A 25,869-nucleotide genomic window follows, 5' to 3' on the forward strand; every position below is an offset into this window, starting at 1 on the left:
GTAAACTTTCAAAAATAATAATAATATAGCAAAGTGACTGGCATAAACCAAATAATTATTGCTGAAGAGAAGCATTGCTGTTCCTACCCAATCCATCAGTAACATCATGTTTAACTTGTGACAAAGGTCTCACAAAGGAAGCACACTACTACTTGTCAATGGCATAATTGTTTGTCTGGATGTAGGAAAACTAAGACAAAAAAACAATTTATGAGGGTCATTCATCAAACTGCGTTAGGGCGTTATCGTACGTGCTAGGGCCCTAATGCACATGATAAATACTGCATCGCGAAATGCGTATGCAAATTTAAAATTAGTAGTTGAGTAGGAGACGTTTGGGTGGAGTAAATGGAAATGAGGGCCGGTTAATGTTGTGTGCCATAAAGTAACGCATAGGAACACAGGTTTTAATGCCGGAAATAACTACACCTTTTTTCTGTGCGTTAGGCTTGTGATACCTGTGCTTCACACCCAAAATGGGATTTATCGCAAATCGCGGTTTGGGAGGGGAGGGGAGGAGAGGAGAAGGTAATTTATAATTGAATTTTTTATACCACTGTAAGAGGGGGCATAATGAACTCAGGGTGAGGTTTGTGGAGCGGTGTGAGCTTTGGGGGGGGGGGGGGCAGCTTTACATGTACAGTGATACGTATGAACAGCACAGTTACCATCAGTAAAGATTTAATGTGATTTGGAGGGACGAACGGTAAAAGAGCAGATTTTTACACTCTACTTTCTACCTACCTTGTTTGCAGCTAGGTAGCGAGAGCATCAAGCGAGGTAGAGAGAACCCGGTACAAATCTACTTTTCTTTTACCTTTCATCACTCCAAATCACATTAAATCTTCACTGAGGATAACTATGCTGTTCGCACATATGACTGTGCATGTAAAACTGCCCGCCAAAGCCCACACCACCCCACAAACCTCACCCTTAATTACCAGTGCTCCCACTTACAGTGGTATAAATAGTTAACTTTTTGGGAGCCACTACAGACTCTCTCTCTCCCTCCCCCTCACTCTCTCTCTAGCAGCCTGGACACTATTCACAATAAAATCCTTTTCGGCCGTTAACGTGGCTGCAATTTTTAACTCAGTGTGTGATGTGAAAATAACATGCACTGCGCTATGTTATTGCGCGTTGTGGTAAATACCTATGCAATGCGGTATCAGGAAAATTAGCCTAACCCTTTTTTTTTTTTAATCACGGGCGCTATTTTTGCTATATTTAAGGCAAAATGATGAATCTCGGTCTATATTATTAAACATGTAACAGGTTGTTCTAGTATGCTAATTCAACTTTAAAATAAGTTGGGATATTTAACTTGCTCGACTCCCTAAAATCGTGAGGATATTTCTATATCCAAATTTGGATTTATGGAATTTTTTTTGTACTTGTCTGTTTTTCTGTTCTGTTTCTTCTCCCAGAGTTTGCAAGGAACATTCTGCATTTAACATTTTCTGTGCTTAAGTCTCTGTTCTATCTGCTCAGGGAAAAGAGCAGAGGTTGAATCATCAAGGAAGCATTTTTTTCATGAGCTATGAGCCCGGAACAGAGAGACAGTTTTTACTGGTCTATTTTTTAATGTGCCAACAGTTACATCTATTAAAATGAAAGGATAAGTCAGAATGGGCATGGAATACAGGACAATTAAAGACAATGTAAGGCCTTATAAAAAAATATTTCAGTACCAAAGGAATAACAAATTTAATTTAAAACAAATATATAACTTCTTATAGTTTTAGGGGAAAAATCAAGATTAAAATAAGCAGATTCAATAGTTCAAGTACCGGTAGATGTTTTTACTAATTTCCTGATGCCTAAAATTAATTTCCGAGTGAATGAAAATGCTTAAAATAATCAAATATTTAATTACTTGACAAATAGAAGAGAGGGTTTCTTTGACTTACAGTGACATTTATTGGAAAATGGCAGTGCATTCTAAATTGTCTGCAAAAGTAGATTAAGAATATAGCAACAAATTTACCTTCATAAAAACTTCATGTCATCTATGGGCTTCTAGCAGCATTATTCACATCTTTTTCTGATTAACCCTTACCTCGCCACTGCACCACCTGCCATCCTATAATGGTCTATTTTTCTTGGAAAAAAGGTATCTTTTGAAGCATCAATTCTAGCTAGAAAATTTCTCAATAAAAATCGGAATTGAACAAGATAAAGAACAAGCAGGCTGTCTTCCAAATTTAGATTTTTTTTTTTTTTTTTTTAAATCTGTTGTATATTTCTTCAAAAAATGTTTTGAAACCTCTTTTACTAAAAGATACAGAGGGCCCAATATTCAAAGAGATTTGTAGATCTTAGCCCACTAAGTGGCTAATTCTAGCTTCCTACTTTTCAGACTGATGCAGTAATCTGAACATTAAGACACTGTGAACCGGATTTCAGTTCACAATTTTAACTCCCGATGCAAATATACCAGGAGTTAAAATAAATAAAGCACATTGACTAAAAAAATTGGGTTCAGCACAGGCATATGCACATTTTAACTCAGGAAAGGGGCACGTCCTTGACAGGCCTATGGAGCTAATGCAACTAAGCTATGGAGCAGCTGCCACAACTTAGCCAGATAAGTCAGTATTTATCCAGCCAAATGTTCCCATCCTTTTTTTTTTTCCTTTTAAAGTGCCAACGCAGTAGCACTGGAAACTTCACTCCAACTCTGACCTGGAATTAAGTTTCCAGTGCTAGTAAAATGGGAGCTATTCCAGCACACTTCTCTTCATTGGGCAGGAATAGCTAATGCCCTCATTTGCAAGGGATTTATATGCGAGTGCACTAAGACCAACACAGTTATATCTGCAAATTTTCTGTGGGTAAAACTCCTTGCTGCACTGGCAATAAGGTTTACCTACAGAAAATGTGTGCGCAACTGCAGGTAAAACTGTGCTTTTTGCTGAATGCACTTTTCTGCATCTGTCTGTGTATTAGGTGGTTAGATTTGGTTGCTAAAATTATGGGCAGCCCTAGGGTTAGGGGGAAGAATTTAACCACCTAGCATTGATTTTCAGCTCTATTTGGCTAACCTTGAGTGTTAGCAGTGCAGGCTTAAATCTAGCCAGCTAGAGTTCATCCTAATTTTGGCCACATCCTAACTGGCTAGGTTGCAGTTGAAACTTAGCCTAAGGCACTCATCTAAAACATAGGCAGTTAGGCTGGCTGCTTAGCCATGAGTTGAACACTCACCCCACGCTGTTTAACAACTATTGCAACTTGAGGCTGATCGACAGTCACTGCCCGCTCTCTGGGGCCGATGCAATACAGTGCGCTCAAGCAAGCGCAGCGATGTGGGTTGTATAGACGAGTCCACAGTCCCATATGCAATAAGGGGATTAGCGCCTTCACAACGCGCATCCAACGCACCGCATGTTGAACATTAGCCCCATGTAAATGCATGTTGATGGGGCTATTAGTCACCCCAAATGCAAAAAAAAAAAAATAAAATGTGCATTCAATACCAACATTTTTGTGCTAAGAAATTAACTTCTGCCCAGAGCATGCATTAATTTCTGCCCCCAAAAAGTTGTACAGAAAAACAAAAAATACCGCTTTTCTGTACATTTTCAGACTTAATATCCTGGCAATATTAAGTCGAAGGAATGAAAGATTTTAAAAAAAAATAAATTTTTTTTAAAGTACTGGCGGTCAGGTTCGAGAAACGGATGCTCAGTTAACCAGCGTCCGTTTTCCAAACCTATGTCTGGGCGCCGATTAGGAAAACTGATGCCGATAAATTCAGTTCCCGTTTTCTTAACGGGCAGACAGCCGCGGCAGCCGACCTCTCCTGGGCGCCTGCTGTCAAGGAGGCATTAGGGGCATGCAGTCGACCCTAGCGCCTCCTTGACAGCGCGACCCCTAATTTAAATATTGCATGGCACTCCCAGGAGAGGCGCTGAACACTCAGTGCCCGCTTTCAGCGCATTTGTTTTGCATTGGCCCTTCTGAGAGAACCACGTCCTATATGCTGTTAACTCCTTTAGCTCCTTTCCCTGTAGGCTGGATGAACGCAGCAAATGGAAGATTAGAGGTCAGCGACATTTCAAGTTTTAGCAAAGTGCCAAAAATCAATGCTATCTTCTAAGGAGTTTTGTCATGTGTCCCCTAACCCCATCCTAGCCTCCCCAAAGTTGGGCTGCGACAGTGTGGGTACACCACAATAAACGTCTGTTGTCCAAAATCATTTCTCCTCGATAAGGTATCCTCCTGATGAAAACCAGTCATGTTTTCATGAGTCTGAGTCCTGCCCCCATTAAATAAAAATCAGATCTAGGCATCATAGTGGATAATACTTTAAAATCGTCGGCTCAGTGTGCTGCAGCAATCAAAAAAGCAAACAGAATGTTAGGAATTATTAGGAAGGGAATGGTTAATAAAACGGAAAATGTCATAATGCCTCTGTAGCTCTCCATGGTAAGACCGCACCTTGAATACTGTGTACAATTCTGGTCGCTGCATCTCAAAAAAGATATAGTTGCGATGAAGAAGGTACAGAGAAGAGTAACCAAAAATGATAAAGGCTGAACAACCCTAACCTCTTCAGCCTATGAGGATAGGCTGAAGAGGTAAGGGCTGTTTAGCTTGAAGAAGAGACGGATGAGAGGGGATATGATAGAGGTCTTTAAGATCATGAGAGGTCTTGAACGAGTAGATGTGAATCGGTTATTTACACTTTCGAATAATAGAAGGACTAGGAGACATTCCATGAAGTTAGCAAGTGGCACATTTAAGACTAATCGGAGAAAATTCTTTTTCACTCAACGCACAATTAAGCTCTGGAATTTGTAGCAAGAGGACATGGTTAGTGCAGTTAGTGTAGCTGGGTTCAAAAAAGGTTTGGATAAGTTCTTGGAGGAGAAGTCCATTAACGGCTATTAATCAATTTTACTTAGGGAATAGCCACTGCTATTAATTGCATCAGTGGCATGGGATCTTCTTAGTGTTTGGGCAATTGCCAGGTTCTTGTGGCCTGGTTTGGCCTCTGTTGGAAACAGGATGCTGGGCTTGATGGACCCTTGGTCAGACCCAGCATGGCAATTTCTTATGTTCTTATGCATCCATGCACATCTGTCCTCTCACCCACAACACTTCTTCCTGAATGTCAGAACCGTGATACTTTCCAAAACTTATATATCAGATGAGCTAATCTCATTTTGCATACACAGGAAGTAGTGCATGCAAATAAATCTCATGCGTATTCATTAGGGATATCCTGAAAACCCGACTGGCTGAGGGGGCCTGTAGGACCAGTTTGAGCACGTCTGGGTTAAGGAATTAGGTGCCGCTGTGCTTTTCTTGGACATTAAACAGCAGCACTGATGCTAAAGAATAAATAACAAAAAAAAAAGATTTAAACAGCCGATCATTAACTTATTTTAACTTTCCTTTTACGCTGGTGTAAAATGACAGGGGAAATTTATTTACAGGTAATGCTAACAGCTTTGTTGACACAAAGCCTCATTCGATAATGATTCTGTTCCATAGGCACAGCATAGGAAAAAGACCTTTCTGCATATAGCCCCGAGCATTCATTTAGAAACGTTTTATTTTACCTCAAAAAAGAAAGAGGGGAAGTATTTGTTTTTAAAATACTGTTCTTATTTTGACTTCCATTTACATTTATTAAAATGTATTAATTGCTTAATGCGGATGGTCTAAGTGATGTACATAAAAACATTCAAAACCAAAATGTTGTTTAATACAGAATATTTATATAACAAAGCAATCATAGAATCACTTGAGTTCGGCTAGTGCTTAGGAGGTTATACGCATGCTAATACCACTGTCCTTAAAGAAAAGCCTGCCTGTATGAAAATACTTATAAACCTGCATACATTTTACCTCTTTAGACATTCTGCTGGCCAGATCAAGAATGAAAATGTCCTACTGCTCCTCAATTGTGGAATGACTAGCCAAGCCACGTACACTGGGAGTTGAGTTATCAAGCCTAAAGGCATCATGAAAAAACTGGCTCAAGAAATATTTTACATATAAAGTGTGATTGCAGATATTTTATTTAGTCCTCTGGCTGGTTTTTGAAGAACTATTTTCTGTCTAAAGAGTAAAAGCATTTTATTGCCTGGTTACCCTTAAAGCACATTTTGCTAGATTATTTTTAATGAGTTTTATTGGGATTTTGCTATGTAGTGCTTGCCTATTTTGAGCATTTATTTTTCTGTTTTAAGATGACTGGCTTATGCGAGGTAAAAACTATCCCTGAATGAAACTAAGCAGAAACCCCAAGGTACCTTGTTTGAGCTGCTTCCAGGTAAGGCTGTTAAACTGCAAAGCACTAGAATAGGGCCTTCTTTTATGCAGGCTCTAAAGTGTGGAATGATCTTCCGAGGGAAATTACGATATTACAGAATCACCTGACTTTCAGTAAATCAGCAGAGACGTTTCTCCAGCTTGCCTTTATTTAGAAGTGATGTGTACTGCTGGCTGGCTTCATCCCTGTACTAAGGAGTGGCATTATTTCAGCTCCTGTGCACTCTTTTGTTTCAGGCTTCCTAGGGCCAGGGTAAGAGTAGGCTAGACCTGGAAGGATATATTGTATTGAGAGGAGAAGGGGGGAGAAGTTTTGGAAAAATTTCAAGGTTTAATATGTAATTGGTCTGTTTGTTTTGTCTGCTGACACTGTGTACTATCTTGTAATTTTTAGTAATTGGTTATCAACTGGCTTCTGTTTAATGATCTTAAGGTGGCCAAACAGGTGGAAAAAGGGACAACAAAAGCCAGAAAGATGCTTGGCTGGAAAGGGAGAGGAATGGTCAGTAGAAAAAAGGAAGAGATATTGCCCCTACATAGATCCCTAGTGAGACCTAATTTGGAATACTGTGTACAATTTTGGAGACCGCAGCTTCAAAAGGATATAAACCGACTGGAGTCAGTCCAGAGGGTGACAACTAAAATAGTTAGTGGTCTTTGTCTAAAGCATACAGGGACAAAGATCTAAACATGTATATTCTAGAGGAAAAGCAGGATAGGGCAGACATGATAGAGACATTTAAATATTTGAAAGGTTTCCATGAGCCTCTTTCAATGGAAAGGAGTCTCTAGAAAGAGAGGACATAGGATGAGGGTGAACGCAGGTAGACTCAGGAATAATCTTAGGAAATATTTCTTTACAGAGTGTATAATGGATGCATGGAACCACCTCCCAGTAGAGGTGGTAAAGACAAAAATAGTATCTGAATTCAAGACGGCATGGGATAAACACAGGGTATCTCTGAGGGAGTGATGGGAATTGAAAAGTTAAATTAGTTGAGTAAATAGAGAGACTACATAGGCCACTATGGTCTTCTGCCTTTACATTTCTATGTTGTTACTTTATTTGTATGATATCGAAAACGTTTTATTTGTAGCACACTTTGAGCATTGCTGTTTTGAAAGAAGAAAAAATAAATGAATAACTACCTATGTGGTTTTATGGAGGACTTTAATACTTGAAAGGGGAATTTAAGGCTTAAGAATTCTATAACCGATACAGTGAAAATATCAGCATGAAACTAATAAAGATGTTACTTTGAACGTGACCATTTAGAAATTTCATAATTGCACCGGATCATCAAAAAAATATTAATTTTGAATTTAAATTTCCTCAAGTTTTTTTGTTTACATTTGTTTTTTGTTTTGAACATGTTTGATGATAATTTATATATGTCATTGACTAGTATAGGTATTAGACTTCTACCAGTCTTTTATTTGTTTTTTTCTTTAAATTTTATGTTGTTTGATGTTGTTTTCTGTTCTATTGTGCTTTGATAATCATTTAGTCACAATATCTGTTTTTAGGGAATTTTTATGTTTATTCTTAATTTTTAGGACTGTTTATTGTAGCCTGCCTTGGGTTGTTTCCTGGAAAAGCAGCATATAAATCAAATTAACTATAATTTTTTCTCCAAAACTTAAATAGGTCAATATTCAGACATAGCTGGCTAAGGCCTGGATTTATCAAAATGCACTAAATATCGCCTGCAATAGGAAAAGGGGCGTGTATTATGGTAATAGCAGTTTTTCGCAAAGTGCACTATCTTAGCGCTTCGCATAGGTATTACCGCAAACTGCGATAACGTTTTCGCACTTTGCGATAAGTGCCATAATTGTATTTCTTACATACAACCATTGGAGGGGGGGGACGGGGACCATTTTAAGTTGCTGGAGATCCAGCCTAGCTATCAGGGACCTCAAAGCAGGTAGGTATTTATATCCCTATATGAGGCCTACCTAGTCACTCGAGGTGAGGTTTAGGTATTAGTGTAGGGGTTTAGGGGCCACTTTGACATTCAAAGTGAGACGTACGAACAGAACAGTGCTCTCTTGTGAAGATTTGATGACCTTCAGAGTGAGGAAACTCACACAAAGATGATATTTGTGCAATGTTCTCTCAACCTAGCTTGATGGACTCTCTACCTAGGAAACATATAAATGCCTACCTGGTATGAGGGCATTATGGCTAGTCTCTCTCTCTCTCTTTCTCTCTTTCCCTCCCCTGATAGCTAGGCTGGATCTCCAGGACCTTGAAAACTGTGCGATAAAGCCCTATTGCACGGCTTTACGCAAATGAAAAAGGTGTAGTTAAAGCCGTGCATTAGGGCTTCGCAAATCATGAAGCCAGCCCACTTGGCCATAAAAACCCGTCCCAAACTCCTCCCCTTTTTCTAATTTGCATCGCACTATGCGTTATGGCGTTTTTGCATGCATTAAAGGTGTTTTTTGCATGCGAAACGCCATATAGCAGTTTGATAAATGACCCCCCTAAGTTAGCCAGATACAACTTATCCAGCTAACTTACACTAAATATTCAGCAGCACAGCTGGATATGTCTTATCTGGCTAAGTATAGACTGGCTAGGTTTAGGCTGGCTAAGTTAGCTGATTAAGTAGCATTGCCCACCCACTGATTCTCTGGCTCACTACTTAGCCAGATAAGTGACTTATCCGGGTAAGTGGCTATCACTGAATGTAGCCAAATATTTAGTGGCTATCACATAGCCAGATAAATCCTATTTATCCAGCTACGTAGCATTTGAATATCGACCTCAATATTTACAAGGAGATACAGGAATATGGCCAAGTGAACTAATCCCTGTCTCACTGAATTTTAAAATATTCAAAGGATCCCAACAAACCCCATCATTCAGGGAAAGAGACAATGATATGTAAATACTGCTTTTCATACACACCAGTGAGAGTGGGGGAGGTGGCCGGAAATATGAGGGATTTTCAGATTTGTTTTATTATGCTATTTTGGGTATTTTATATATTTAACAATGTATAAGGTAAAGGAGAATTGGTTCTTACCTGCTAATTTTCGTTCCTGTAATACCACAGATCAGTCCAGACACCTGGGATTTGCCTCCCTTCTAGCAGATGGAGACAGCGAAAGTTTCGCAGCTCCTCAGTATTACTCAGTACCCAAGCATAAAATATTTAACAAAACTTCTTAATAAATGAACTCTATAACATTCCCCAGAACAAGCAGAGGAAAGATGAAACCTCATAAGTGAGAATTATAACCGAATTTGGAATCTTTCTTGCAAAGACTAATGAGAAACCAGTGCCATTCTTCAGAATCAATATAGTAAAGGGATCGAGCGGACTCTCCGAAAATTCCTCTCCCCCACCAGGCGGGATTCTGGACTGATCTGTGGGTACTACAGGAATGAAAATTCGCAGGTAAGAACCAATTTTCCTTTCCCTGTATATACCCAGATCAGTCCAGACTCCTGGCAGGTACCAAAGCTTCCCTAACCAGGGTGGGACCGCAAGAGTCCCGCTCGAAGTACACTTTCACTGAAATTGTTGACATCTGGAGCCTGGATGTCCAATCAGTAGTGTCTGGTAAAAGTATGCAAAGATTTCCAAGTATCTGCCCTGCAAATCTCTTGCGGTGACTCTAGCTGACATTCTGCCCAAGAGGTGGCCTGGGACCGGGTAGAATGAGCCTTTAACCCCTCCGGGATACGATGACTATGACAGATGTATGCGGAACCAATAGCCTACTTCAACCAACGTGCAATTGTGGCTTTTGCTGCCTTTTTTCATACCACTCCATAGTACAAAAAGGTGATCCGATAATCTAGTAACCTCTAGATAGCGCAACAAAGCCCTTCTGACATCTAGACTTCTCAATTCTTTCGCATGAGGCATACTAACCTCCACATTTAGAAAAGCCAGAAGCTCCACTGACTGACTTAAGTGGAATGCCAAAACCACCTTCGGCAGAAAAGATGGAACCATCCTCAGAAAGACTCGGGAATCCGAAATCTGTAAAAAGGGTTCCCTACATGGGAGAGCCTGAAGTTCAGACGCCCTTCTGGCTGAACAAAACGCCACTAAGAAAACCAACTTCAAAGTTAGATCCTTTATGGTGGCCCTCCTGAGAGGCTCAAATGGTGCTTCACATATGCCCTTAAGGTCCAAGTTAAGGCTCCAAGAAGGAGAAACCTTACAAAGAGGGAAGGTGCAAATGCTTTGCCCCTCGGAGGAAATGTACCACATCTGGATGCGCAGCCAGAGCTGTTCCATGAGCTTTGCCCCGCAAGCAGCCCAAGGCTGACTCCTGCAACCTCAGGAAACTAAAGGACAAACCTTTCGTCAGGCCTCTCTGTAAAAAAGCCAGAATCTGTGCCACCAAAGCTCGCCGAGAATCAACCCCCTGCTCCTGGCACCAAGACACAAAGACCCTCCAAATCCGGACATATGCCAAGGAAGAAGAGGTCTTGTGAGCTTGCAACAGAAAAATACCTGACTCCCCTTTTTCTTCCTGTACTTTACTTTTTTTTTTTCTCTAAATAATTTTACAAAACAGACAGCAAGCTTATCTGAAGGGTGGTAGCAGCTTCTTTCCAGAGTCCTGAAGGTGAGGGAAGTGGACCACCAGCTTTCACCCCCCTGGCGTGGATCAGTGAGCACTCAAGGGTCCCCGAACCCTGCTCGTCCTCCTCTAAAACCAAAATAGATGGTCCCACCAGAACCTGACAACCTTCTGGGAGGGAATACCTTCAATATTATCCTTATTTCTATTATCTTTCTTCTTTTTTCCCTTAGGTACAGAACTGCAGGTTTTGCACCTTCTCCATCTGCTGCAGACAGAGAAATACTGAGAAGCTGCAGGTGGCACACTGGGTTTAGAGGCGGTGCCTGCAAAACTTTCTCTGACTCCATCTGCTGGGTACATACAGGGAAATGTGTTTTATTGTTTTCATATGTAAATTGCTTTGGGTTCCCTTTGGGGAAGGAAGGGAGTATGCAAGCTAAAATAGAAATAATGAGGCCAATATTTTAAAAAAGCTGAGCTCTAAATTTAGGCCTCTAAATTAGGTACCTAAGTTTTCAGCTGAAAATTCACTTAAGTTTAGGGCCCTAAAAGTTAGGACCTAAATTTAGGGCTGCTATTTATTTGCCTAGATTTAGGCCCCTAAATTAGGTACCTAGTTCTGAAAATCCTTGTTAAGCTCCTAACTTTGTTTTCTCACCCAAACGCCATCCCTATAGCCACCAACTTTAAGGCACCCTAAATTGAAGAGCTTAGTGAAACCAGGAGCCTAAATGTAGGCACTCAGCCCTAGTAAATTTTCAGAAGGGCTAATTTAGATGCCTGAAGCTTTTGAAAATTCACCCCAATGTATCTTAATCCCTACCTTCATGGGCATCTTGTGGAAATTTCTTCCCTCATAATTCCATTCTACCCCCTTCCATATCTGGCACTACATTAATTTATTTGGTCATGAAGTGGCACTATTCAAAAATAAACCCCCTGAACTAACAAGCCAGCCAGCAGTGTTACCACCACTGCAATACTCTGTTTTGCTCCCAATCAAGACAATAAGCACAGTGTTCACATGGCTTCTAACTCGGGCCAGTATGAGAAAAACAAAATTATCATCCGTGAACAAACCCGTCTCCTCATTAAAGTATATGGCACACATCATATCTTACAGCTCAAATCAACTCAGAGTCTTTTTATGACTTCAGATTCATAGTAGTATAATTCTGATATTGGAGAGTTTGACAGCACTGTGGTTTATAGAGCAGAAAGACAAGACTAAGGAGGTGGCATATTCCAGGGCTATCATATTTGCAGTAAGGATGACTATTGCTGGGTCAGCCTCTAAATTCTCCCTGTATATCCTGCTGCTTTTGAAGAAAGTTGGTATAGCCCTACAAATGAATTATATTTTATATTGATACACTGATCTATTCATATATTACAAGTAGCTAGGACCTCTGTGCACGCTGTAATATTGCATTAAATATGCAAACCTATTGATTTACATAATTGATATCCCGCTCTATCAATACAATTCTAATTACATAAATTCTATTTATATTTTTACACAATCTTCATTACTTAACATTTGTTTTTAACACAATTAAAAGCTAACAATAGATAATACTTAATATTTTTTCTTACCGAAACAAAGTACGCTTTTCTAATCGCAGTTCCCGCAAATTTAAAATGCTACTGTCTTGGTTCAGTACGAGTGGCTTTAGCAAACATGGAGAGACAAAGAAAAACAGAATTTGTTAATGTGGAAATGAACACTTTCCCATAGTGTGCTATTACATATAAACAAAACAGAGAAACTGGATCTTACTATAGAAACACTGGGCCCGATATTCAAATGGCAGATAGCTGAATAAATAGAACTTATCCAGCGACCTCTAAATACCTGCTTATGTCATTTATTCGGCTATCTCTTAGCCGGAGAACTTTGTGGATGGGCAGTGGGCGGATCGGAGCGGCGATATTGAGACTTAGGCAGATAAGTTATCTAAATTAGACCTGCTCAATTGCAGGTCTAAACTTAGCTGGATACAACTTATCCGGCTATGTAGAAACATCTACCTGGATATCAACAGCATTACCATGCCATAAAAGTAATTTTTAAATCAATACAGAGCCGAAGAGTATGAAAGGGGGGGGGGGGGGAACCAAGGGGGGGAGGGGAGGGAAAAGAAAGAAGAAGAAAAAGATATATCCAGCTAAGTTACTTACCCGGATAGGCTTCAAATATCTACCCCATTATAACCAGTTTTTTAAAAAAATGAATCTGTTTGTTTTAATCTATATATTTTCATCCCAAATTACTTGAATCTAATTATTAGTTAGTAAAGACCTATATATTTATGGCAGGCTTATGCATATACACACATGTACACAGTATTTGCATTAAATTAAGCCTAAATATTCCCCGAAATGATAATTAGGTTACACCCAATAAATCACCCCAAAAAAGGAACAGAAAGCAAGTCCTGTATGAGTTACATCAGTCTAGACAGTGGTATTTCATATGAAGTCTCTCAGCTTTCCTGGTAGACTCAGAAAAGGAGAATAAGTGATTCATCTGACGTGACTCAAATATTAGGGCTGACACTGTGAATCAGTGGTGATTTTGTGCCAGATCATATACCTGAAAGCATTTTTAAATTGCTTCCATTTCCCCCCTGGGAAAATGGGGAAGATGGAGGATACCACTGGACCTGACTGGGACTATTTTTTTAATCCCCAGAAAATTACCACTTTTGTGAATCAAATATCAATATCTCTGAAAAAGAACTAATCAATTAAGTGATAAAAGAGGCAACTAGAAATGCTAAAATTGCCACACTGCATTTCTCAAATGAAAAACAGTCATTTTCCCTATTTAGCTAAAGCAGCACCAGTTGATGTATAAAGAGTGAAATACAGCTCTTGAGAATGGACATTAGCCATGCAGTGCAGGTTGCATACAAGTTCCAAAACTGTAGCTTTCCTATTTTTAAGCATCACTTCATTATGACTAAAAGATGAAATAAGACTGAATGATAAAAACTGGGAAATATTTTGTCAGAAAAATCCGTTGATCAAGACCAATCAGCTCATGTTCAAACATTTTCAGTGAAATGTATTCATATTAATGTGATGAATTTTGGATGAACCAAATTGAGGTGTTTTTATATTATATATATATATATACTATTGAGAATTATATCCAAGCAAATGGAACAGTAATGTTACTATCTGTCATGGTATAGTACAGGGCTTCCCAAACCTGTCCTGGGCACCCTCACAGAGAGTCGGGTTTTCAAAATATCCACAATGAATATGCATGAATAAATTTGCAGATACTGAGTCTCCATGATATAGGAAAATTGGTTCTTACCTGTTAATTTTCGTTCCTATATCACAGATCAGTCCTGATTCCTGGATTTTGTCTCCCTTCCAGCAGATGGAGCTAGAGAAAAGTTTTGCTGACACTACCATATAACCTGGTGTGCCACCTGCAGTCCCTCAGTATTGACCTGCACCCCAAGCCAAGATACCACTGAACATAAACAAACACATCCCCACAAAACACATCCCCCTGAATGAGCAGTAAGATGTGGAACTCCATAATGGGAATGATACTTTCCAACCTTAACAGAAGAAATCAAATGAAACCTGTGCCATTCTTCAGTCTATTTACAATAACAGATCAAGCAGACTCTCCAATTCTCCCCACATCAACTGGGTGAGACTCTGGACAGATCTGTGGTACTACAGGAATGAAAATTAGCAGGTAAGAACCAATTTTCCTTTCCTTATATGTACCAAGATCAGTCCAGACTCATGGGATGTACCTACTCTTCCCTAAACAGGGTGGTATTGCGAGAGTCCCATTCCCAAGTACACTTTTGCCAAAGCCTATGACATCTGGAGCCTGGACATCCAAATGATAATGTCTGGCGAAAGTGTGCAACGATTTCCAAATAGCCACCCTACAAATCTCATGTGGTGAAACTTGACATTCGGCCCAGGATGATGCTTGCGATCGAGTAGAGTGAGCCCTTAACATCTTAGGAACAGGGTGACCTCGACAGATGTATGCTGAACCTATTGCTTCCATCAACCACCATGCTATGGTGGACTTTGAAGCCTTATGTCCCTTTTTTGTGGCACTCCATAGCACAAAAAGATGATCCGATAGCCGAAAGCTAATAGTGACTTTAAGATACCGTAATAAGACTCATTTCACATCCAAAAACTGCAATTCTTTCACGTGAGGCGCCACCACATCCAGATTTGGGAAAGCTGGAAGCTCTACCGATTGATTCAAATGAAAAGACGATACTACCTTCAGAAGAAAGGAAGGAACCATCCGCAAAGAGACTCCAGAATCCATAAACCTCAGAAACGGATCCCTACATGACAGAGCTTGTAGTTCCGAGATTCTCTTAGCGGAACAAATTGCCACCAAAAAATAACCTTTAAGGTAAGATTTTTCATAGTTGCCCTTCTAAGCGACTCAAACGGAGCCTCACACATCCGCCTAAGACCCAAGTTAAGGCTCCAGGGGGGGGTCACAACTTCCACACCGGAGGCTGCAAATGCTTCGCCCCATGGAGAAAACACACATCTGGATGTGCAGCAAGGGCTGCTTCTTGCACCTAAGACAGCCCAATGCCACCACCTGGATTCTGAGGGAGTTAAAAGGCCAATCCCTTCACCAACCCCCATTGTAAGAAGGTCAAAATGTGCACCAAAGATGGCTCTGCGCACCAAGTCTCAAAAAGTCTCCTCACCCTCACATAGGCTAAAAATGTTGAGATCTTCCTAGCTTGCAGCAGAGTGGAAATGACATCCTCTGGATATCCTTTGCATCTCAAATGCTTCCTCTCAAAAGCCAAGCCACGAGACAGAAGCGAGGCACTTGATCTGAAAGCATGGGACCTTGGTGCAGCAGGTCGGGAAGATGAGCAAGGCGCAGCAGCCTGTCCACCACTAGATTGATCAAATATACAAACCAGGGCTGCTGAGGGCACTCTGGCGCCACTAGAATCACCTCTCCTGGATGAATCTCTATTTGCCGTAATACTTTTCCCACCAGTGGCCACAGCGGAAATATGTACAGGAGAACCCCTTGTTGCCATGGGAGTACTAAGGCATCGACCCTTTCCGCTTTAGGTTCTTGTCTGACTGAAGAAGCATGGAGCCTTGGCATTCCCTTTGAGTTGCCATCAAATCCATGCAGGTGATGCCCTACTTATGATGGATAAGCCGCATTGCTGCTTCTTCTTTTTTTTTTTTATAATTTACTTCTTTATTGAATTTTAACATTAACATGACAAACAATGTCAATCAACAAATCGGATATTAACTACAAAGAATAAGAAATAATATTCAGAGGAAAGGCAAGGAAAAAGTAATATTACAATCATATTACCATTTCAGAAAACAATATTTCGCACATTCGTTTACACTTTTTCCTCCTACCCCATAACATTTAAAATATCCTGATACTATGCAATTGGGGAGACCAAGATTCCAATGAGGAGCTATTTGGTTTAAAGCACAGATAAAACAGGAAATAAGGAGAGTCCCGACTATTCTTTTATGTGATAACACTAGTTGTCAGTATTCCCGATTAATACTTTGGCATCTAAAAAAGGCTTAAGATCAGATGGTTCAAAGTATATATACTTAACATTATTTATTTTCACGATTCATTTACATGGGTAGCGAATAGTAATCTGGGCTCCTATTTGCTCAGCCTGCTGCCTAAGAGCTAAGAATTCTTTTCTCCTTTGCTGAGTCGCTTTTACAATGTCAGGGAAAATCCATATTTTTTGTCCACAGTAATGAACCTGTCTATTTCTTAGAAATAGCTTGAGAACTAAATCTCTATCAGGTGGAAATATAAATTAACAAGTAATGTTGTTCGTCTTTCAATAAGCTCACTGTTACGCTTGGGCTCCGGTCAGGAGGCGTGAACACCACCCAGCAGGGTGGCTCCAGGTGGAGAGAGACAGGAAGCTTAGAAACAGAGTCTGGTTCCAGGCTGGGTCAGGGCAGGCAGCAATAAGTAGTGTCTAGTTCAGGCTGGGTCAGGGCAGGCGGCAAGGAGCAGAGTCTAAGTTCAGGCTGGGTCAGGGCAGGCGGCAATAAGCAGTGTCTGGGTCCAGGCTGGGTCAGGGCACAGTAAGCAGGGCAAGGCAGGTCAGAAGGCCCGTAGGCCACACACACACAGAAGGCCCGTAGGCCACACACCATAAGCGGGGCAAGGCAGGTCAGAAGGCCCGTAGGCCACACACACACAGAAGGCCCGTAGGCCACACACCATGAGCGGGGCAAGGCAGGTCAGAAGGCCCGTAGGCCACACACACACAGACAGAAGGCCCGTAGGCCACACACCATAAGCAGAGCAGGGCAGGTCAGAAGGCCCGTAGGCCACACACACACAGAAGGCCCGTAGGCCACACACCATAAGTAGAGCAGGCAGGTCAGAAGGCTCGTAGGCCACACATACACAGAAGGCCCGTAGGCCACACACCGTAGTCAGGGCAAGCAGGTCAGAAGGCCCATAGGCCACACATACACAGAAGGCCCATAGGCCACACACCGTAAGCAGAGCAGGCAGGTCAGAAGGCCCGTAGGCCAGGTGAGAACAGCGAGGAAGGAGGCCCGAAGGCCGCGCAAGGCAAGGCAAGGCAAGGAAAGGCCCGAAGGCCACGCAGGGCAAGGCAAGGAAAGGCCCGAAGGCCGCGCAAGGCTAGAGCAGGGAGCCCAGGTGAGCTCGATGCCGAAGCACCGAGGCAACTGTCAGGCAGGGTTATAAGGGCACACCCAGAACATAGAGTGGACAGAGGAGATGGACTGGACCTGTCCGGAAAGCCAGCACTAGAGGGACCCCTGGTGGTGAGGCGGTTGCACTGCAGCCAAAACTGTAACACTCTTCTCCTGAGGTTTCCAATAATGCTGAAACATTAACAGGAGGCAGTTCTTCTTTTCTTTTATCAAAAGATACAAAATAGATTTTAGCTAAAGGTGGCACTGCTTCAGAAGGTATTTTTAAAACTTCCTGTAGATATCTCTTAAACTGGTCTTGAATTGAGAAATACTGAATTTGAGGGAAATTCAGTACTCTTAAATTCATATATCTTACTTCATTCTCTATTTTCTCCAACTTTCTTATTCGCTCCATTTCTCCCTGTATTAGACCACCTAGAACTTTCTGGACCAGAGTCACTTTTTGTTCCAGTTCTTCCATCTTTTTAGCTTGTACAATAATCTGTTGTTCTAAGGTTTGTGAATGTTTATTTACATCAGCTATTACAACTATTAAGGAGGAAATCGATTTTTCAAGTGTCTATACACTGTCCAGGGTTTTTACAAGAGGCTTTTCCACAATCCTTTCAGGAATAGATGCAACTACATCTCCTCCGCCAAAAAGTACCACATCTCTGTGTTCACTGGTGGTTCCTCCCTTCCCCCTTGGAGCAGATGCCATCATTAACTCTTGTTGACCAAACTTTTCCTCTAAAGTACATTTCTTTATCTGGCAAACACCAATAGTAGTATTCTTACTACTTCAGGTTTCTTGGCCATAACCAGGGGATTTCCTTCGGCGTCTGGCGCAGACAAAATATCCACTTCCAAGAGGTCTTCCGTCTGTTCCATTTCACAAGTTTTGTCAGTAAAGGTGGGGAAGGGTGTTATCGGCGCTCCAGGGCTGAGAGAGATGGACGAAGCAGATGATGCTGCAATTTGCTCCACAGCAGCAGTCACAGCACTTTCGACTCCTGAAGCGCTACCAGAACCCGGAGTGAAAAAGTCTGAATTATTCTCTGTTGAGTCAAGCCCGCTGGGGAAGATACTGTAGGTACTTCCCGCAGTTTGCCCTTTCTTTTAGTATGTGGCATGTTGGTCTACAGCCGCAAAGAGGAAATAATTTGGAACTAGAGCAGAGAGTATCCGTGTCTCTCCTTCAAGCCACCATCTTGGTCTCCCCCCTCTGCATTGCTTCTTCTGACAACTCCCACTCCCCGGGATCCAGCTGGCGACAACTGAGAAAATCTGTTTGTACACTGTCTATCCCGGCTATGTGAGAAGCTGTCAATAAGTCTAGATGTTGCTCTGCCCAGCGTATTAACTCCTGGGCCTCCTGAGCCACTGCCCGACTCTTGGCACAAATCCTTTCGGTTGATGTAAGCCACTGTTGTCACAATGTGCGACAAAATTCTTACCAGCCACCTGCATAAGAGAGGTAGAAAGGCATGCATCGCAAATCGCAACACTCTTGTCTGTAAGCAATTGATAGACCATGCCGCCTCCTCCACTGACCACCAGCCCTGCGCTGACTGAGTCTGGCACAAGGCTCCTCAACTGGAGAGTCTGGCACTGGTTGTGACTACTATCCAATTCGGAACCTCTAAGGCTACACCCCAACTTAAGTGGTCCTGGCCAAGCCACCATGAGAGACTGGACATGGCCATCTCCATATGAGGTAATGGTAGCTGAAACTGCTCCAACAACAGATCCCAATGGGAAAGCAATACGCTCTGCAGAGGTTTCATATGAGCAAACTCCTAAGGAATCAATTCCAATGTGGAAGCCATAGAGCCGAGAACCTGCAGGTAATCCCACCTTGGGAACCGCACTCTCCAACAAGTTGCAAACCTGCCTCTGCAGTCTGCCTATATTTCCCTGGTGAGAAACTCTCTCTCGATCCTGGTGTCGAAATGTGCCTCCTGAGAAGGGGTTAGCTGACTTTTTGACAGATTCACAACCCAACCCAGGGACCATAAGCTGCAGTACCAATGCCACTGCTTGTCTGCAAAGAACATCTGACTTTGCTGGAATAAGCCAATGGTCCACATACGGGTGAACTAGAATGCCCTCCTTCCTGAGAGCTGCCTCCACTACAACCATCACCTTGGTGAAAGTTCTCGGAGCTGTTGCCAACCCGAAGAGAAGGATGCAAAACTGAAAATGTGTCCCGAGAATCATGAACCTCAGGAATCTCTGATGATCTGGCTGGATCACTATGTGTAAGTATGCATTGGCCAAATCTAGAGGTCAAAAACTCTTCTTTGTGCACTGCTGCAATCACTGAATGCAAGGTCTCCATCCAAAAAAGAGGAACGCTGAGAGCCACATTCACCTTTTTTAGAACCAAGATTGGGCGGAAGGTCCCTTCCTTCTTTGGGACCACAAAATAAATGGAATATCTTCTTGTCCCCTGTTCCTCTACAGGTATGGGGATGATGGCTCCCAGCATCTGTAAGCTGTTCATGGTTTCCTGAACTACCTGCCTTTTGTTTGTGAAGGTGCAAGGAGACACCATGAGCAAGTCCTTTAGTGGGCAAGCAAATTCTAAAGCGTAAACTTGTCTTATCACACTTAGAACCCATTGGTCCGACGTGATCTTGGCCCACTCCTCGAAGAAAAAAGTTAAGAGACTTTTTACGACCAGCACCAAGGAGTGGACTGGCCTCGAATCATTGAGCAGACTTGGATCCAGAGGCCCCCCTGGCCAGAACCATCTCTGTTCGGCTTTTAGACTCAAAAAGACTGGCTCCAGAACTGCTGTCCCCCAGTGCCTTGCCTTTGGGCTCCTCCCGAAGCCCGATTCTGCTGATTCACCCAAAAGTGAGGCCGCGTAGAAAAGGATCCTTTTCCACCCTTTGGCTTATCCTCTGGCAACTTATGCTCTTATTTCTCTCCCAGATGATTTATGAGCTCCTAAGTCCTCTCCTAAAGGCAGTTTCCTCTTAAAAGGTAATGCCCCTAACTGAGAGAGCAAACGTCCTCCAACCAGTTCCTCAACCAAAGGAGCTGCTTGGCCAAGACTGCTGACATTATCGTCATGGAGGACGTTCTGATGATGCCATATAACTCATCTGCTCCATAGGCCACCACGGCTTCCAGCCGCTTGGCCTCTGACGACGACATCACTTTGTCAGCCTGCAACTGCTGAACACAGCACAAACCAGCTTGAAGCATAAAAGTGCTGCAAACCACAGCACAAATGCCCAGACATCTCAAATGTATTTTTGAGATGGACTTCTAACTTCCTGTCCTGCATATCTTTAAGCGCTGCAGAACCAGCCACGAGAGTGGTTGTTTTCTTCCTAACCGAACTGAGGCATCCACCTTTGGCAACCTCAACAATTTCAGCATGTCCTCCGGTAACGGATATAATTTGTCCATTGATCTACCAACTTCAAACTGGTCTCTGGAGTCTCCCACTCCTGAACAACTAACTACCGATTTATGGAAAGGGAAGGCCTTTGCCGGACCTATTATGCCATTCATGACTAGGTCCACTTCTTCCTGATCAGATTCCTTCCGCAGAACTTTAATTCCCAGCTTCTTAAGGAAACAGGGGCCATAATTCTTCCCTGTGGAAGAGAAGAACCACCTTAGGATTGTTCTCTTCCACAGTTGGGGCTTGACCCCGCCCCTCATGCGGATCCTGTCTCTCTGGGAAAGAATACACCTCCAGGCGGTCCTCTGCCGGAGGCTCCCCATTCTCCGACTCTCCAAGGCCTCGTCCGCAGCATCCAAATACGCAGCCTGACTCAGGACTCACTGAACCTGGTTGCAACACTGGCCTGTGCAACTTTGGGTTTCTTGCTAGGCTGCGGGCCCTCCTGCCTGGAAATGCGGCGTCCTGCATCCTTTCTGGCGAAATACATCGTAAGGAGCAGCAGAACAAAGTCAGGTTCCTCCCCCAGGAGGTCCTCATCCTCCTCAGACCGAGGTTCCCGAGCCCCCAGTCCTCTTTGGGGCTCCGATCGGCCAGGGACAGCAGTGGAGGGAGATCCCCCTCTCCCCCCCCGCAGCCTCAGATGCAGCTGCAAAAAAAGTCAAAATAGCTGCCGTTCCCGCGCAAACCAGGAAGGAACCCGCATCCACGCCGGCATCACCTGAGATCCCCGCGGCATCACAATGCCTCCCCAACTCTTTTGCAAGAGTTCCCGAGCTACCTTCTTTCCCTGGAGAGGCAGCAGGAACAAAGGCCAGCTTGGGACAGCGCACGCATCGCCACACATGGAGCACCGGCTGCTACGCGGCATAGCCCCCGCTTGCTCGATCGTGCGCACCCCGAAAGCCGCCGAAGAATACATGGACACAGCCCTGCACCCATCGACCTGCCTGCGATCTGTCCTGCCAGATGGGCAGCACTACAAAAAGGAAAAAAAAATTAACCTCTTTTTTTTTTTTTTTTCAAACTTTAAAAGTACAAAAAGTAAGGACACTTCCCTGAAGCTGGGCAGCAGGCTCTGGATGTTCTCCTCAGGGTGAGGGAACTGGCCCCACCCCCAGCAGCGAAAAGGACCGAGCCAAAAAGAGTCCCCAACCCCCCCTGCTCATCCAGCTCAGGACCAGAAGGAATGGCCCCACCAGGACCTGCCAACCTTCTGGGAGGAACTCCTTTCCTAATCCCTCTCTAACTTTACTATTTTCGTTTAATTTGTTTTTCTTTTTTTAAAAACTAATTTTCAAGACATCAGGTTTTGTACCTCTACATTCTGCTGGAGACAGAGAAATACTGAGGGACTGCAGGTGGCACACCAGGTTATATGGCAGTATCAGTGAAACTTTTCTCTGTCTCCATCTACTGGAAGGGAGGTAAAGCCCAGGAATCTGGACTGATCTATGTACAGGAAACAAATTTATCTCATGCATATTCATTGTGGATATCCTAAAAACCTGACTGACTGGGTCAGACTGAGGGTCCATCAGGCTCAGCATCCTGTTTCCAACAGTGGCCAATCCAAGGTCACAAAGAGCGACAGTGAGACTTGAACCCTGGTCTTCTGGTATATAGCCCACTGCTCTAACCACTGGGATACTCCTCCACTGTCCATTATGGATCCAGTGTCCATAGGACATAATGGGTTAAAGAAAATTTGCCAAACTGTCCCCCCTTCAAAATTAATCACCAGCTTTGAAAACGCCAGGGTCTGATGTTTACCCAAGGCCTCACCTTCACAGCAAATTTGGTAACCCTTCAAGCTATGTTTCTGTGTGTGTGTGTGTGTGTGTGGGGGGGGGGGGGGGATATCTGAGGAAAACATACACAGACAGATATTCGGTACAATGTAATAAAACTCTCTTCAAATGAACCAAGGCCAAAAAGGTATCCCAAACCTTGTGTTTATCCATGTAAATGGATTTGGAACTTGTCCTATTTGAGTGAAAAGAAGTTCATGTGAAGAACAAGTTACACAGGCAGCTCTCTACAACACACTCAGCTGGGCTCCGTTTCCATTAAACCTCAGTCGTGCCCTTAAACTGAGCCTTCGGAAATGACCCCCTTAAATATATGGACAATGTTGTGAGGGAAAAGAAATGGTCAATACCTTGTCTCCTCCTACTAAAAACAGGTCTACTGCAGCAATGTTAATGCCATGCTTCTCACAGATGCCAGACAATATCTCTTTGATTGAGAATCCAGACTTAACAACAACTGTACAGGATGAGCCATCTGGAAGGTTGATATAGCAGTGCTTTGAGGATTTGACCTTTTCTGGTAGTGGCATAGAGACCCTAGAGACTTCAGGCTTTTAGAAACAAAGAAAATTAAATATCAGTACTACAGAACATTAAGACAGCCAACAACATTCATAATTTAAAAAAATGTATATTTTGTTTTCTAATAAATGACTTAGTTCAAAAGATTCTCAAACTTCAAAGATCTAAGACTGATAAAATGGAGCAGGCAGTGGCAAATTTGAACCCAATAGTTAAAAATTTGCAAACCACTAATATATTGACCATTAAAGATAATATGGTACTACATACTAGAATTGAACAATTAGAGAATGAAACGAGATCTCATAATCTTCGATTATTACATTTTCCTATATCTAGGTTAATGTCTGATATTGAATTATTTAAGAAATATGTAGTTGAAATTTTTTCTTATGAGACTGAGAATATCCCAATGGTTTCCAAAATGTATTATTTACCTAAAAGAAGAATGTGAAGGTGGTATTGACACTTTAGAAAGTCCAGGGGTCTCAACTTTTTTTTTTTTTTTTTTTAGAGGACTCACTGGACAATATAGCATCTAGAGCCACTTTGCTTGTTACTTTTTCATTAAAAAAAGATAAAGACCCGTTCTTTACTAAATATTTTCAAAATAAAAACTTTGATTTTTGTGGTCAAAAGATGTTTCCCATGCGACTCAAGCACGGCGGAAACTATTTTTATCTTTAAAGCAAGCAGTTCTGGATATGGGAGCAACTTTCTTTTTAAAATTCCCATGTAAGTGTCAAATTACTTACCAAACTAATAAATTTGTTTTCTTAGATCCCTCACACTTAGTTTTCTTCGGGATAAATCTCAGAACTCTTAGTTAGGTTTAAGGATAGAGTTGTATAATTAAAAATGACGCACTCTTGAATTATACTCATTTATTTATTTTATTTAAAAACTTTTCTATACCGTCGTTAAGTTATATACCATCGCAACGGTTTACAAATAGGCACATAGACTAAGGTATGTAATGTAGGTTATCGTACATTCTAACAGGTGCCAATAAAGTTCGGTTACAATTTCATAAATAAAATCATTATTTGAGTAATGTTGGTCAAGTCCAGGTATATTATTGAGTTACTATCTCTTTGAGATATTACTTCTTAAATGTAGGATTGAGTAAATTCATTCTCATCTGCATTACCCTGTACTTTCATTCTCTACCCTCCACACTCTTTAGTGAAGGCTTTTTTTTAAAACAGCCATGTTTTTAAAATTTTCTTAAAAGTTTTGAGATTATTCTGTAATCTGAGTTCAGGGGGCATCGGGTTCCATAGTATGGGCCCAGCCAATGATAAAGCCCTTTCTCTCACTTGGGTTAATTTTGCTGACTTTACTGAAGGGATTGTTAGTAGTGCTTTGTTTGCTGAGCGGAGGTTTCTTTGTGGAATGTGTACTCGTAAGGCTGTGTTTAGCCAGTCTGCTTCTTTATCATATATTAGTTTGTGTATGGTGCATAAGGCCTTGTATTTTATCATCATCCCCCCTAGATGTGGGCTAGACCAGATGTTTTGTTCAGAAATAATATAATACCTGATTGTATGATTTTTCTTTGATTTTTAATCTGGATTACATGATTGTATCATTTTTTTGTAAATGTTATAATTGAATAAACAGAAAAAAACAAACAAAAAAAGGTCAAAGTATAATCCAGGCAATGCTGGTTTTGCCCAGAAATACTCCAGAGGTATTTTTGGTGGAGAGAATTAAATTCTAGCACCAGAATTTTTCACAATTCTGAGCAATTTTCAAAAGACTAGACTAAAGTCTGCAGGTGCAACATAGCTGCAGACCTTAGCCTGAATTTTCAAAGTGGCCTTATATGCGCAAGTCCGCTTTGAAAACTCAGCAGATGTCCCGGTATTTGCAAACACACATATACACAGTAAGTTACATCTGCTCCAGAGCGGGTAGAACTTTCTGCATATATATATATTTATGCATGCAAATGCTTTCCTTGTCTAAATTCTGACCCCCTGGAACACCTACCATAAATGTGGAGAAAAGTATGCACATTGTGTATGTACATTTCCCTGCACTCACACACACCCCCCCAAACCTGGGGTAATTAAAAAAAAAAAGTACAAGCAGAAACCATATTTAAATTGAAAATTACCCCATGCCATTACATTCTTTACCATTCATCATCAATGAGTGAATTAGTTAAGAGCGTGCATCCTCTTATGTGGCATCATCATGAGTAGACAGATAGAAAATTCAGAATGAGACAAGAGATCACAAGACAAACATTTTCTTGGAATAAGCATACATTTCCCATGTCCATCAACCAATGCTTCAGCATTTGAAGTAGCAAAGCACTCATCCTTCCGGTACTGTAGACTACTATGACCTTATTTGCTGGAACAGCAGTATACCAAGTTTTATTAAACCTACTAATTCTCAGAACACTGATTAGATGAAAATCTCTATTTTAGAGCATGCAGAGTTATCAAAATGCTTGCCTGGCAAATCCTATAGTTATATTAAAAAAGGACTAGAGTATTTTTCATTGCCACTGGAAAGATTTGTTCCATTAATGAGGCATTTCAAATTCACAAACTG

At 41.8% G+C, this 25,869-nt stretch overlaps 1 protein-coding gene across 6 annotated transcripts in view; it reads right to left on the reverse strand.

Annotated features, from left to right (window-relative positions):
- RGS12 (regulator of G protein signaling 12) overlaps positions 1-25,869 on the reverse strand; it is a 424,812-nt gene that overhangs the window by 85,118 nt on the left and 313,825 nt on the right. For all 6 annotated transcript variants that reach the window (XM_029591961.1, XM_029591953.1, XM_029591978.1 and 3 more), the window contains 2 exons: positions 23,130-23,330; positions 12,433-12,506 (listed from right to left, as the gene is read on the reverse strand). In XM_029591961.1, coding sequence (XP_029447821.1) covers positions 12,433-12,506; positions 23,130-23,330 — 275 coding nt within the window. The remainder of the gene's footprint in view (positions 1-12,432; positions 12,507-23,129; positions 23,331-25,869) is intronic.

This window comes from Rhinatrema bivittatum, chromosome 1, assembly GCF_901001135.1.
Source record: "Rhinatrema bivittatum chromosome 1, aRhiBiv1.1, whole genome shotgun sequence".
Taxonomy (NCBI): Eukaryota; Metazoa; Chordata; class Amphibia; order Gymnophiona; family Rhinatrematidae; genus Rhinatrema; species Rhinatrema bivittatum.